Genomic DNA, 15589 nt, shown 5'->3' with positions numbered 1-15589 from the left:
TCTGCTTTTAACAGATGGAGCGGAGGTGCTCTGTAAAGTGGTCCCCCAATATCTGTCAGGTTTCTCCAGTGTAGCTGATCACTGGATACAATAGATAACCCCAGTAGATCCATAAGTGAACGTTGTCTGGAAGGACTTTTCTATGGAGTATAAAAAGGACTTTTTGGGGCCCTGAATGGAGGTGAAGGAGGAAGTGAATGGGCAGGTATAGCATTTGTGTTGCTTTCAAGAATAAGTACTGGGAAAGAGATTAGTGGGGAGGGACAAATGAACAAGGGAATTGCAGAGGGAAAGATCCCTGTGGAGCAGTGGGGGGAGGTAAAGATGTGTTTGATGGTGGGATCCCATTGTAGTTGTGGAGAATGATGTGTAGGATGCTGATGCTCATGGGGTGGTAGGTGAGGACAAGAAGAATTTTATCCCTGTTAAGGCAACGGAAAGATGGGGTGAGTGCAGATGGCTGTGAAATGGAATTCGTTGAGAAAAGTCTGAGGAGGCACTTGGAATTAAACAATTATAAGGATGTCGTCTGTCTCTGTGAGTGGTTACATGAATGAAATGTCTTTGATCATTTAAATTAGTGCTTATTTACCCCATCTTACAGAGTGAATAAGGGAAATAAAATACAATTTTAATCAGTGTCATAGTGAAGTCTGAACACAAATTTTAAACTATTTTAGATAAAGATATAAAATACTGGTCAGACAGTACCTGTGAGGTAAACAAAATCAGTTAATTTTTCAGGTGGATAGTTTTCCATCAGATACTGCCTGATCTTCTGAGTATTTTTTTGCAATATTTTCTTTCAGATTTTCAGTTTTCATGTTTTTTTTGGAAGTTTAAAATATATTACTTAAGCATTCTAGCTCTTCTTCACATGAGCATTATTCCAATTCTAACAACATTGTTAAGGAAGATTTAATCAGGAATATACAATAAGATGCTAGGATGTCTGTGTTGTTAATATACATGTATAATTATGAGTCTATAATCTGACCTGCATGAAAAGCAAACCATGCTTCAATTCAAATCATATTGATATGTGTGATATCAGCTCATATAATTACACAATGACCATAATTCAAAGTCTTGATTTTTATAGAAACATAGAAGACCTACAGCAGAGTACAGGCCCTTCAGCCCACAAAGTTGTGCCGAACATGCCCCTACCTTAGAAATTACTAGGCTTAACCATAGCCCTCTATTTTTCTAAGCTCCATGTACCTATCCAAAACTCTTTAAAAGACACTATTGTATCCATCTCCACCGCCATGGCCAGCAGCCCATTCCACGCATTTACCACTCTTTGAGTAAATAATTTATCCCTGACATCTCCTCTGTACCTACATTCCAGCACCCTAAACCTCTGTCCTCATGTGGCAACCATTTCAACCCTGGGAAAAAGCCTCTGACTATCCACACTATCAATACCTCTCATCATGAATAAATAAGAAACATAACATAACTGAAAACTTTTGAAACCACATGTTTAATACAAGGTTAATTTCATTGTTAGGATTTCACAATTGCATGACCCTTTGATATTTCAAGTATAGGAATATATTGATTACTACTACAGCTTGATGAAAAATACCATTAATTAAGATCAGAATTTAAATAAGCCTTCTAAAAGGACCTATGGGTTAGATTTTAATATATGTTCTACTTCTGAAAAGAAGGTCCAACAGACCACGCCCTGGTGTCCAATCAGTTTACGAAGAGAACAGTGATTCCAAAGAATTTAATACCATAGCACTGGGCATACTGGACTATAAATAGCATGGAAATAACAATAAGTCTGAAAACAATATATATGTCATAAAACTTAAAACGGAATTAAATAATATTTTCTGTTTGATGCAAGCTTCTTATATTGGCAATTATTAGAGATTTAGGCAGCAAATGTTGTCGGCTTATTTAGCCTCCATGTTGGAATTGAAACTGAAGACTGCTGTTTGATCAGGGCTAATCAGATTACCATCTGAACCTAAACCTCACCTACAACTACATCTTAGTGCGCCACAAAACTATCTATGCCTCTCACCATAGAATTAACTCAATCCCATTGACATTTGACACTTAACACTTTCTCTTGCATTCATTAAATAGCTTAGTTTTACCTGCCCATATTGGGAGAGTTCATCGTGAAGATTCTTTATCGTAATCAGATTGAATGTCACTGTGGCTGATGTATACTACAATGTGAAACCCAGATCAAAGCTGTTACTGACAGAATAAAGGATTAAAATTAAAATTTTATCCACTGGTTATTGGAGTCCATTTATTTGCAAATAATGGACCACAACGTGAATTTATATCACTCTGTTTCTTCTTTTAGTTTCTATAATTGACTTGTTTCCCGAATAAGTATCACTGCATTGGTTGGGGATGCATTGCCGCTTGAAGCAAGAATGCAAGGGTTTAACATTCCCACGTACACAATGTCTACAACAAGATCTGCATGAGAAATGGAAGTTACAGGAATATGCCTGTATTCACACACAGATAAGTTAATGGTCCCTGTTTCTGTTACTTCCCATCAAGGTGGAAGGGAAAGATTGGGGAGAGTGCTGGGAGGATGAGTGAGAATAGTGGCAATCAGATTATGTGGTGGGAGGCATAGACAAGGTGGATAGGGATCAGATTAAGTGATGAGAAGTGTAGATAGGTGAGATAGGGTAGATAGCCAGTGTTGATTTCCCAAGGGGTGTTTAAAACTAAAGGTTTAAAGTGAGACAGAGGTTGTTGAAGGAGACCTGAGGGGGAAGATTTTCCACATAGGGAGTAGCTGGTTTCTGTAATGAGCTTCCAGAGTAGGTGGTGGAGGCAGGAATAGTAACAACATTTAAAAGGCATCTAAGCAGGTACTTCAATGAACAAATTATCCAGGCAAGCAATGCAAGCAAGTGCGATCACTATCAGCAGGCACGATGATCGGAATAGATATGCTGTATGATTCAAAGAAGGAGGTGGGTAAAACATAGGTGGGGTCATGAGAAGAGATCTGAAGGGCCACAGAAGACATTGAAATTAAGCAGTCTCATCACAGGATTGTGGATGGAAGGGTTAAGAGGGATTTTGAGGAAGAAGGCATTGAAGCCATTTACAGGGATGTCAGGGGAAAACAGAAACTTACCTTAATAAAGAATCTTCACGATGAACTCTCCCAATATGGGCAGGTAAAACTAAGCTATTTAATGAATGCAAGAGAAAGTGTTAAGTGTCAAATGTCAATGGGATTGAGTTAATTCTATGGTGAGAGGCATAGATAGTTTTGTGGCGCACTAAGATGTAGTTGTAGGTGAGGTTTAGGTTCAGATGGCAAGTTCCCTGAGACTACACATTTTGTTGCTATTTCTGTATCCTACAAAGGGGCTAACTTCTTTGAAATTACTTTGCAATTGTGCACCACACTAGTCAGATTAAGCGAATATCATATCTTTTAAACAAAAGCACAAAGATACCTCCAGTGAAATAAAGTGAAACATTTATTATGGTTTATCCATAGAATATTTTTATGAATGTAAAACCTGGTTAAGATTTTTACTGCTATGCTGTAGGTATTTCCTTTTAGCAGTTCTATAAGAGCAGTCTGTTCTGCTTTCAGCATGTTTGGATTTGAGTTAAAGATAAGGGGCTATATTGTTCAACTTAGGCATGTTATGGCAGCCAGTCAAGATAGTGGAATTGGGAGAAGGTTCTAGAAAATGCTGGGCAGAGAGATTTTTATGATGGACACTAGTGTGGGGCGAGGTCTCTTTGGCAGGAGTTGGGAGAAGACAGGAGGGAAGATAGTTGAGGGTGACATCCGTGTTGCACAAGGTGCTTGTGTTTTGTGAATGGCTTCAGGAAGGAAGGACCAATACTCTCCATGGGGAGCCATTCGTTTGAGATGGATTTCGAGTGACATTCAGAAGGTGGTGTGTGCTTTCACGCAGATCATGGATCCAGTGCGTGAGTTAAAAACAACTTCAAGATGAGCTCCAACTTACGTGCACATTTGGACTGCATTAACAGTAAATGGCCCTTTTTATTTTTTTTCTTTTCTTTTTCCTACTAACTGTTTGATAAAGCTGAAACTTGTACATATGCTTTCTTTATAATTGAATGCAGTGTACGATCCGTTATTTCTTGCTGACCGCTAATTACATGGGGGTAGTATTTACAGATTATTTGCACAGGTCGAGGTTCAGGTAGTTGAGACATCCCAACTTCCCGGTTTTGGTGGGACCCAAGTCATACTGACTCCAGATGTACAGAGTTTGAGAGGGGTGAGTTTCTCACCACTGAATCCAGTGGCTGTTAACAAAGGGTCTAACTTTAGCTGCGTCTCTTGAGATGCCCGATAAAAAGGGGTTTCATGAATATATATTTCTAATTCTGTATTCTACCAAAGACTGTTTTTATAAAATAAATATAGAAAAATCCATGCTTTTTGACTGTGGCCATGGTAAGCACTTCCTCCTCAGCTCTGCAACCAGTCTGTAGCCTTTGACATGGTTGACCACACGATTTTCCCACATCTTTCCTTTATCACCCATTTGAATAGAACTCCACTCAAATGGGCATTTTCTTATCTATCCAATCAGAATATAATCCTGCTGTGGCTTCTTACCATTTCCTTTTATATTCCCAAGGATATATGCTTGGAATCCTCTGATTTTCTATCCATATGTTGTTGCTTGGAAACATCATCGAAGAACACTGAAAATGGTGTGTGTGTGTGTGTGTGTGTGTGTGTGTGTGTGTGTGTGTGTGTGTGTGTGTGTGTGTGTGTGTGTGTGTGTGTGTGTGTGTGTGTGTGTATAGAGGTTTCTGCCACAAACTTTGCTCTTTAGTCACAATTTATTTTACTTACTCATTGTCCTACTCACACAGCTTACCCATTTTCCACTGTAATATATAGATTCTGATTTGCTGTCCAGATTTTCAGATAAGAGCTGGATGCGCCTATTCTGTTTGGCTTTTAAAGACATGAGTCTATGCTGGATTGCCAAATAGCAGTTAAAACACTACTGGAAAATATAAATGAACACAGTAAATTTCAAGATATGCACTCTGTGTTTACTGTCACCCATGCGCTCACCTCTCCATACCGTGTTCCATTACAAGCCGAAGAAGTGTGCATAACTGGTAGCCTAAAGTCATTTGCTTCACCCCAGCGTCAAAAGACAAACTTCTTCACCCCCACCAGCCTTCCCCATGTCCAGTCTATTTATCATCAGTTTCAATGAAAAATGATGAAGCAAAAATATATAAAATGTGTTATTTTTGCTGGGTAACACGCTGAGATAGTGACAGATTAGATATGAAAACAAACAGATATAGTAAACATCTTAAGAGTAGTTCAAGTAAAGAAGTAATTGGTGTAGCGTTTGTAATAAGTTTTATACCTCACATTTGTATCAAATGCTTCAGATGTTTTTTCTCTCATTTAGTAAGCCAATGCTGTATTATCCATTACAGCGCTCAGCAGCAAATCCTAGCAAACCTCTCTACAATACATTCTGTTTGACTTTTACTGAAAAAGTCTGCTTTTCTTCACAGGAAACTACAAGGGATGTTTGATCATGCAAATAACATGTTCAACAAAAATGCTTAATATAGAATTCCTTCCACAGTGAAACAAATGCAAAAAAAAACCTTACTTTATCCATAAATGATTATTTACAGAGGCTTGTATTCTGAAAAGCACTACATGTACAGTCACTAAATTTTCTCTTCATTTTTGTACAAATAAATATTTTTAAGATATAAAATATATACCTATTTATAGAAAGGTATTTTACCATATATGAATTGTTTTACAATAACAAGCAGGAGATTGAAAATGTAGTATCTGAGGCAAATATATTGCATCTGCTGCTGTTAACTGATTCTGAAACATTGCTTGCAGTAGTAAATTGTGAACATTGTCAAAGCACAACATAGACTCCTAATGATTCAGCAGTGCTTTTAACACTGTGTCCAATTTCCTTTTACATTGATGTTAATGCAAAAGAAAGCTAGGTAACATACATGCTTTGGGAATTTTCTGTTTGTGTGCTGTTATTCGATTCAAATGCTTGTAAACGCACTTTCAATATTTCTAGTAGTTGATAGTGCTTCTGTGTTCAAATTGCTTGGGAGGTCATCAAACATCTAACTAAATGCCATTGTAAATGGCTGTGACAATCATAAGGCAGACGATATTGAATGGCATTAACAGTGAGTAGGCGAAGAAGGGTACTTTATTGTGCTGACCGAGAAACAAACAATTAAGTACACGATGTAAAATTTCACAAACACACCTGCATTTTATTGATCTCAAGTATAGCAAGCCACCTTCAATCAAGATGATAGCATTGGACTTTGGAAGTAAGTATCTCCAATTTAAATATTTTCCTGGGATGATCCCAAGTTAGTAAAACTAAAAAGCATTTTGAAGGCTTAACTGCTACTCTGGAGAAATGCATTTTGCTTAATATAATTTACAGTGACTCACCTTTACAATGTGAATTAGACAATTAAATGACTTAATAGGAACAGTTTTGATGCTCACCTTGAGATGCTATTCTTCCTCTAGTTCAGTTACATACTGCGAATGATTCTCTGGTGACTTCCCATGTGTTTTGCTGAGATGCAGTTTTACTGCATGCTTGCTAGCAAAAGTTCGATTGCACAGATTACACTGGAACTTGCTGCCTATGTCTTCATCTGCTGCAGCTGGTCCTGTTGACTTCTCAGATGCTACTTTAGACACTTCTTGCTCCCCTCTTGCATGCTGTACAGAAATTTTTGCCATATCTTTCATGGTGAAGCCCAAGTGGGATTCCAAATGACCAATGTATGTGGAAGGAGTCCTAAACTGGGAGGCACAATCATTGCAGTAGAAAATTGGATGCCCTGTGTCTAAATTCTTAAGGAATTTTGTTCCACCTGTCTTTCTCAATTGATACTTTACATTGGCAAGCCAGTGACTTATGGTAGTCATAGTGAGTCCAGTAAACTTTGAAATATGCATACGGTCTTGTGGACCTAGATCAGATAATAAATACTTGCCTTCTCCTGTCTGCCACAGACTTGCAGCAAATTGGGCCTGCAAGATAAGAAGGTGTTGGGGATTCCAGTTTGACTGCCTTCCTTTCCTTTTCTGAACAGGTAAAAATTCCATTGACACATCTTCAAAGCTCCTCACATCAGTCTCTAACCTTTCTGTTGTCATCTTTGATGAGGTAGAAGGTTTTGGTGTTGTACCCTTTGGGAGGACCTTTACCATATCAGCAATATCAGATAAAGCATGTTTGGAAGGTAATGAAGTAAAAGGTTTGACAGGGTTTGTTTGGATGGTTGTGCCGCTCTTCGACTTGGTGAGATCTATTGGCTGATCACTGCTTTCATAGTAGTAACTATCAGCGACATTAGATGACTTTATTAAACTTGGCGGTGAAGCTGATTTCTCCAACAAGCTTTTATTTAGTCTACAAAGCATAGTTACAGGGTCTACATTTGAGTTAAGGGGCTTGGCAGCTTTGCCAAGATGAGTATTCATTATCGATTGCAATGCACTAAGTGGGCTGACAGAAAGGTGTTCAGATGGATGATCTGTGATGACAGACAGTCCAGAACATCCATTGGTTAATGAAAAATTGGGAGATCCTTTATCACTTTTTGTAGGCTCGTTCTTGAAGTTTTGCTTCATTTCTTCAGCATCCTTCAAACATGGTGAGTCTGCCTTTGGGAGATCACTGACAGTCTCTGTTTTTATTGGACTCTCACTTTCCGTTTTACATGGCAAAGTTAGGGTGGACTGAAGATTTAACTTTGGATCGCTTTTCTCAATACTGTTTTCTTCCAGCTTGGATAAAATCTGGTCATGAACTGGGCTAACTGGCTCTTCCTTGATTTGGTCACTGTTGGACGGAATGCCTTGGTTTTGGCTGCTTGTAATTACAGAGAAATACCTGACTTTTGGAGCTATTGGCTTCAGGTTTGGCTTAACTTGCATTATTTGAGTACCAAGCTGCACAGGTTTAATAATCCCTGGAAGCTGATAGGCAGCATGGATGCTGGGATATGCACTCCAGCTTGGGCTCCCTGTTTGGGCCTTGTTAATGGCTGAAGTAACAGTGTTTTCAAGTGATTTAAGAATATCACCACCTCCCTTTGAGCTCTCCTCCAGATCTTCTTCTCTTATGTATTGGTATTGAAGTGTGGAGCCAAATATCTTTTCTGGGTTGTCACCTTTGCAATCATCTTTATCTTTAGGTGGTTTCTCCATTTCCTCTGGTGTCTCTTGCTTTTCTTCTTCATTTTTGTTATCCTCAGCTGTTGGTGGAGTTAAAGAATCTGGAGGCAATTTGCTGACTGGTGCCAGAGGTTGGATTTCACTTGATGGTGCTTCTGTGACAGACTGTGCTTTGTCCACAGCCAAAGGATCAAAAACAATCTGTTTTCCCTTTTTTGATGCAGAATTTGTGACCTTAAGAAAATGCCCCGTCACCATCATGTGAGCAGTGAGCTGCTGTAGTGTATCGTGAGAGCTTCCACATTCCATACACTTCAGAATCTGAGACTTACAGGCTTCAAATTGCCAAGTATAGCTGGCACCGTTTTGATAACCATACCGATTGTTCGATGACACATAGGGGTTTGAGTTCTTTTGTGCTTCACCCGTGAATGTCCCTGCAACTCCAGTTGTTGAATCTGGTGAACAAGGCTGGTTGACTTCATGATGGGCCCGTTTTTTAGTGGGAGGGACTAACTTTGATCCAATGGGTGGCATTGGTTCCTTCAGAGGCACTTTCTGGTAATGTTTTGTTTTAATCATATGAACACTCAAGTCTTGAAGGGAATCAAAGGAATAACCACAGTACATGCACTTTAAAACTTTCTGGGCATCATGCATACCATCCATTTCCTGCAAAGCCCGTTTTCGTGACTTTGTCCAACTGTTGTTTGGGTCCAAGTTTTTTTTGTGGTTATCATCTTGGTAATGACCTGTATCATTCATGTGCACAGTTAGTTCTACCAAAGTGTCATATGCTGCACTACATTCTCGGCAACGAAACCTACTGGCACCTGTGAAGACAGTCCCAAACAATTTGTTATTTTGTCTGTACAACTGCACTGAACTGAAAAGATTTGGCTTAGGCACTGGTCTGCCAGAAGATGACTGCTGAAATGTTTTGGATAATGCATCTTGATGCCAATCAAAGCTACTTTTGGTGCTTTCGTTGCTGCTTTTGCAGCTTGTCCTTTCTGCCTTTGACTGCTTGAGGTCAAAGCCTAGACTCGACCAATACGAATCAGACAAAAAGCTGGCATAAACAGCTCTCATTGCTCCTAAACTGTTCTGCTGGTCACTCTTTGTCTCTCCATTTGATTCCTCCTCCTTTTCTTGCCCATCTCGGGAAGAAATACTTTTAAAATCAGCCAATCGGTCACTGGTATCACTTATGTGTGAATCACACTCTACATCCTGGTTGGACATTGCACTAACTGGAGAATTCTGGTAGCTGTAGCTGCCTTTACTGTCCTCCTCTTCCTCTTCCTCTTCTTCCGTGCACATGTAACCATTGCCTTGTAATTCCTCAACAGAAGGGCTGGCATCTTCTCCCTCTCTCAGTTCTCCCGTCTTTAAATCTTCTTCAGGGACATACACTGAAATACAAAGTAATATTGATATTTTAACTATCATAAATTGAGTCTGAAGAAAAATGCTTCATGTTGGCACAAAGAACAAATTTCCTTCCACCCCTCCACACATTCCCACTTCCTCTTCCTCAGTCACGTTCAATTTGATGAGGTTAAATCTCCCCCTTCTGTAAATTTGTATTTATTTGTTTGCATGCTCAATGTTCCTCTCTTTCCTAAACCCATAATCACACAAAGGTAAATTTTCATTTGATAGATTTGGTTGCAAAATAAGAAATGAGACAAATTCAAACAAATTCTCTTTAAAAAAAAGTAACGGATCCAACATCTTAATGATCAACTGTAGAAAGTTCATGTTTTACATGATAACATTCTACTAAAACTTTTTTGTTTAGTTAATTTCACGGTCCAATTTTGTTCAAGTTTGTCCTCATTAACGGCAGGGCTGGCAATGGAAAAATAGTCACTATCAGCACCCAAGTAAGAGTTTGCTCACAACAGGTGCAGGAAGGGTGTGGTTATCATTCCTTAAGGTTGTAATAGCCACGGGGGATGGGAGTAGTATGGATAAATTTCCACTACCTATTAAATGCTCCTAATAGTTTATGTCTCAAGTAGCCTCTGACAACCAAGTTCAGCTTCTGGCCTTCACATTTGGCTTAGATACTAAGCCGGTGGAACTGTTTCTACTGATGGAAGGGACAGTGGCTTACTGGCGCCTTAAGCAGACAGAGCTCATTAGCTGTTGTTGGCAGCTCATCTAGGAGAAGGAATAGTCAGAGGTGGATTCGGGAGTAATCCCTGAGGAAAAATCAGGAGCTGGAGTCCTTAAGGCAGTCCTACGTTGAGTTCTACAATGACTGGCAACTCTTGGGATACCTCTGGTGCCAAACTGTATCAGTCTCTGCTATTCCTTTGGATTCATCAGCTGTGGAGGGGGAGCCTCCTGCATAGGCAACAGCTTGCTCTCCATATTTTACTTCCCTGGCTGCGTATCAACTTCAACAGCTAAGAGGCAACATCCATGGTCGATATCCATGTTTATGGTAGTGTATAAGCAGAATATAAAGCCCTAGCCTTTGTGTCTGAAGTGATCCTCTGTCTATACAGGTGCAATATGCCTGAGAAAATTATATTTATTATAGATGGCTTCCTACACAGAATTTTACATCTCTTTGTAAACTGAGATACTTGCATACTGAGGAATTGTTCCTCCTTTGAACTACATAAAAGAAATATAACAAGGCAGATAAGTCTTGCAGCTGAGTGCAGTTAACTGCTACACACAATCATTAGAGTATTACTGAGAAGTAATGGATAAATTAATTTTCTCCAGCCATGAGTATGACCTATCAATGCTAATTTATCAGTGATGGTCATGGAACACTGTGAGTGAGGAGCAGCCGCTCACATGACTACACTTTTACCCAGGCTCGAGAAATTTTACGGGCTGATGTTCCGATTGGACAGAATTGTCCTGATTCCTGGACCTGAATCATGGAATTAACCAAACAAAGCTGAAGAGAATGGAACTCAGGAATTTATAACCACTGGGCCACATTTTCAGCACCTCTGTCACATAACAAGTGAGAAATAGTAGGTAGAAGAGGGCTGGGAAATTCCAAGTAGACTAAACTTGCAATTGTACACCAAAGAAAACATAATTCACAAGCAAATAACCAAGCAATATTTTAAGTGGATCATGTAGGGACAGGGAGTGTAAACTGCAGTGCAAGGTTATACTTAATTTTACTTCTGTTATCAAAGTAGCAGCCATGTATCCCAAAACTTTCAAGAAAAAACAGAAAACATAAAAGACCATAGTAACTACATTTGATGGCCTCCAAAATAAGACCACAGGATCATAAGACACGGGAGAATTGGGCCATTTGGCCCATTGAGTCTGCTCCAGCATTCAATTATAGCTGATTTATTCTCCCTCTCAAACACATTTAAAGAGTTCTTAAGGATTAGCTTTACTTCTCACAAGCATACGTAATATTGAAACGTACAGTGAAATGCATCATTCACATCAAAACAGTTCAGCCAAGGTTTAGACAGCCTACGAGTGTGCCAGCATAGCATGTGCACAACTCACTAATCCTAACTGTACATCTTTGGAATGTGGAGGAAACACGAACACACAAAAGAAACACATGCAGTCACGGGGAGAACGTACAAAATCCTTTCAGACATTGGTGGAAATTGAACACCACTGTTACAGCCGGTGCAGTATTAAAGAGCGTTACATTAAACACTACACTATCTAGCCCCTCCCTGTAACTAATCAAGAAATTATCAACCTCCATTTTAAATATAGCTAATGATGTGGACTTCACAGTTGTCCGTGGCAATGAATTCCACAGATTCACCTCCCTCTGGCAAAAGAAATTCATCTTCATCACTTTTCTAAAGGTACGGCTTTCAATTTGAGGCTATGCCCTCTGATCTTAGACTCTTCCACCATTGGAAACATCCTCTCCACATTCACTCTATTCAGGCCTTTCAATATTTGGTAGATTTCAATGAGACCCTCCTCATTCTTCTAAACCCCAGCAGATGCCGGCCCAGAGCCATCCAACACTCCTCAGACATTAACCCTTTCATTCCCCCTCTCCCCCCACCCCCGGTCATTCTGTGAACCTTCTCTGGGCCATGTCCAATGCCAGCACATCCTTTCTTAGATATGGGGCCCAAAGCTGCTCACCATACTCCAAACGTTGTCTGATTAATGCTTTATAATGTCTCAGCATTACATCCATGATTTTATATACTAGTCCTCTGAAATGAATGCTAACATTGCATTTGCCTGCCTTATCACTCACTCAGCCTGCAAGTCAACCTTAATGGAATCCTGCAGTGAAACTCTCAAATACCTCTACACCTGATTTCAGAATTTGCTTCTATTTAGAAAATAGTCTATCCCTTTACTCCTTCCACCAAACTGCATGACCATACACTGTATTCCATCTGCCACTTTTTCGCCCATTTTCCTAATCTGTCCAAGTCCTTCTGCAGAATCTCTGCTTCCTCAACACTATCTGCTCCTCCACCTACCTTTGCACTGTCATCAAACTTGGCCAGAAAACCATAAAATTCCATTATCAAGATCATTAACAAAAAGCAGTAGACCTAACACCATTCCCTGTTGAACATCATTAGTCACCCGCAGTCACCAGCAAAGGTCCTCTTTATTCACACTCTTGCCTTCTGCCGGTTAGCCAATCTTCTCCCCACACTAATATCTTCTCTTTAATGCCTTTCAACACACACAAAATGCTGGAGTAACTTAGCAGGCCAGGCAGAATCTATGGAAAGAGTAAATAGTCTATGTTTTGGGTCAAGACCCTTCATCAACTTTTCATCAGGGCTGTCTGGACATCAACTGTTTACTCTTTTCCATAGATGCTGCCTGGCCTGCTGAGTTTCTCCAGCATTTTGTGTGTTGCTTTAATGCCTTTTGTTAGTTTTTTGAAACGTCCAAAACCTCTAGCCTTCCACTAATGTTTGGTATGATTCCAGAGATGAAGGGATTAACCTATGTGGAGAGATTCAGTCGCCTGGGAATATACTCTCTGGAATTCAGAAGGATGAGAGGGAATCTTATAGAAACATATAAAATTTTGAAAGGGATAGATGAGATAGAAGTAGGAAAGTTGTTTCCATTGGTAAATGAGACTGGAACTAGAGGACATTGTCTCAAGATTCAAGGGAGAAGATTTAGGACAGAGATAAGAAGAAATTGTTTTTCCCAGAGAGTGGTGAATCTGTGGAATTCTCTGCCGAGAGAAGCAGTTAAAACTTCTTCACTAAATATACAGTTGTTAAGATATAGTTAGATATATTTTTACATAGTAGGGGAATTAAGGGTTATGGGGAAAAGGCAGGTAGATGGAGCTGAGTTTATGGACAGATCAGCCATGATCTTATTGAATGGCGGGGCAGGCTCGATGGGCCGGATGGCCTACTTCTGCTCCTATATCTTGTGTTCTTATGTTATAATGAATGATTGCTTTTTAGTTCTTATGCTGCCTTTGACTTCCCTTATCGGCCACAGTTGCTTTATCCTCCCTTTAAAACACCTCTTCTTCTTTGTGATGAACTGGTTCTGAGTTGCCTGAATTACACGTAGAAATTTCAGCTATTGCGGATCTATCATCAGCACTGCTAGTGTCCTCTTCCAAACAACTTTGGCCAGGTCCTCTCTTATGCCTCTGTAGTTCCCTTTACTCCACTGTAATACCAACACATCTGATTTGAGCTTCTCCCTCTCGAATTACAGGGTGAATTTCCTTTAGCTTAGCTCCATAATCAAAACTGGTTCATCCAGAATTGATTCTTCCCTAGTGGGCTCAACTACAATCTGCTCTAAAGCCATCTCATAGGCATTCAACAAATTCCGTCTCTTTTCATCCAGTGCCAACATGATTTTCCCAATTTACCTGCATATTGAAATACACCACGCCCTTCATAACATTGCCCTTTTTACATGTCTTTTCCATCTCCTGCTGTAATTTGTAACCCACAGCCTGGCTATTTTCAGAGGCAGCTATATAACACCCATCAGTTCCTTTTTATCCTTGCAGTTTCTTAATGCTACCCACAGAATTCTACATCTTCTGATCTTTGTCATTTCTTTCTAACGATTTCATTTTATTTTTTACCAACTAAGCCACTTCACCCCTCTGCCTACCTGCTTGTCCTTTCAATATGATGTGAATATATGTACAATGTTATGCTCACAGCTGTGATCTTCTTTCAACCATGACTTGTGATGTCCACAACATCATACCTGCCAGTTTCTGTGCTACAAGGAATTGAGAGCCAGAGTTTGCGATACATCAATCTTATTGACCTTGTGTCAGATGTACACAACATTCATGCTGCCACATGACTGCTAGTAATAGCCACACTGTTTCTAACCTCAGGACTTCATCACACAGGCTAATTTTCACAAGTAAATAGCAACAACTCAAATTTGTTAGCAATGATTAAAGCCAGCCATCAACCCTTAAAGGGGAAGAGTCTTGTGGTTGCAGCAAATAGGAAAAAAATGAATATAACTGTAAATACTGTGCATATGCAACACTACTCTTCACATCCTATTTTCTCAGCATTGCGTAATCTCTGCACTCCAAGCTGTGAATGCCACAAATATACACCTTCGATTTACTAACCGAACTATCACCAAACTTGACTCTTCTCAATTTCTCCTTTCAGTTAACCAAGAAGTTTCATCCTCCAAAACGCTTAGGAGAGCAAGGTAGAACCAGAAACTGTAGGACAGCACATCCTGGAAGCTAAATGCCGTTACATGATTTTAACTAGCTGTCTGATGTATTTAAATGCAGCTACATTTGTTCTACGCCTCGCGATAGACTGGCATCCTATCCGGGGGGGGGGGGGGGGGGGAAGTCTCGTACTCTCAGTCGCTTCACACCACGGAAACCGGCAAAAGCACTGGCCAGATGAGCCTGTAAGTCGGGACAGACTTTAGCTTAACATTTGTTCTACACACAAGAGATCTCAGCATGGATTAACACCTTAACAACATCTCTGGAAAGCTGGAGCAAATGTATCAACACTTTGATTACTTTAACTTTCTCTGAGACACTGGTGAACAACATGGCAGAAACAGTGAGGCCAACATCACGAAAAAATACATCATCCATTCTCTGTATCTGAACTAAACACCTTCGAATTCAAGGCGAAATAATGGCCCATCTTAAAATGATCACTATGCATCTATGGCACATAAAACACTCCTAACTGTATAATCTAAGAAACATATTCTCCATAAGTTCGCAATCCATGCCTTTGACTGATCAATATCTAAATAATTCATGAAATAACTCCCAATGTCTCATCAACTTCTACATTTTTTTAAACTTAACCAACCCCTTGCCACATCAAAACAATAAGCAGCACTGATGAAAGAAACTCTGGACCATTA

The 15589-nt window shown here is 39.7% G+C and overlaps 1 protein-coding gene across 6 annotated transcripts in view; it reads right to left on the bottom strand.

Moving 5' to 3' along the window:
* The window catches only part of LOC132399757 (teashirt homolog 2), a 531261-nt gene that overhangs the window by 249159 nt on the left and 266513 nt on the right, over positions 1-15589 (bottom strand). For all 6 annotated transcript variants that reach the window (XM_059980472.1, XM_059980473.1, XM_059980467.1 and 3 more), the window contains one exon: positions 6542-9642. In XM_059980472.1, coding sequence (XP_059836455.1) covers positions 6551-9550 — 3000 coding nt within the window. In that variant the 5' untranslated portion in view covers positions 9551-9642 and the 3' untranslated portion in view covers positions 6542-6550. The remainder of the gene's footprint in view (positions 1-6541; positions 9643-15589) is intronic.

Source organism: Hypanus sabinus, chromosome 9, assembly GCF_030144855.1.
Source record: "Hypanus sabinus isolate sHypSab1 chromosome 9, sHypSab1.hap1, whole genome shotgun sequence".
Classification (NCBI taxonomy): Eukaryota; Metazoa; Chordata; class Chondrichthyes; order Myliobatiformes; family Dasyatidae; genus Hypanus; species Hypanus sabinus.
The sequence above is the reverse complement of the archived record's forward strand: the minus strand, read 5'-3'. Positions and strand labels throughout refer to the sequence as shown.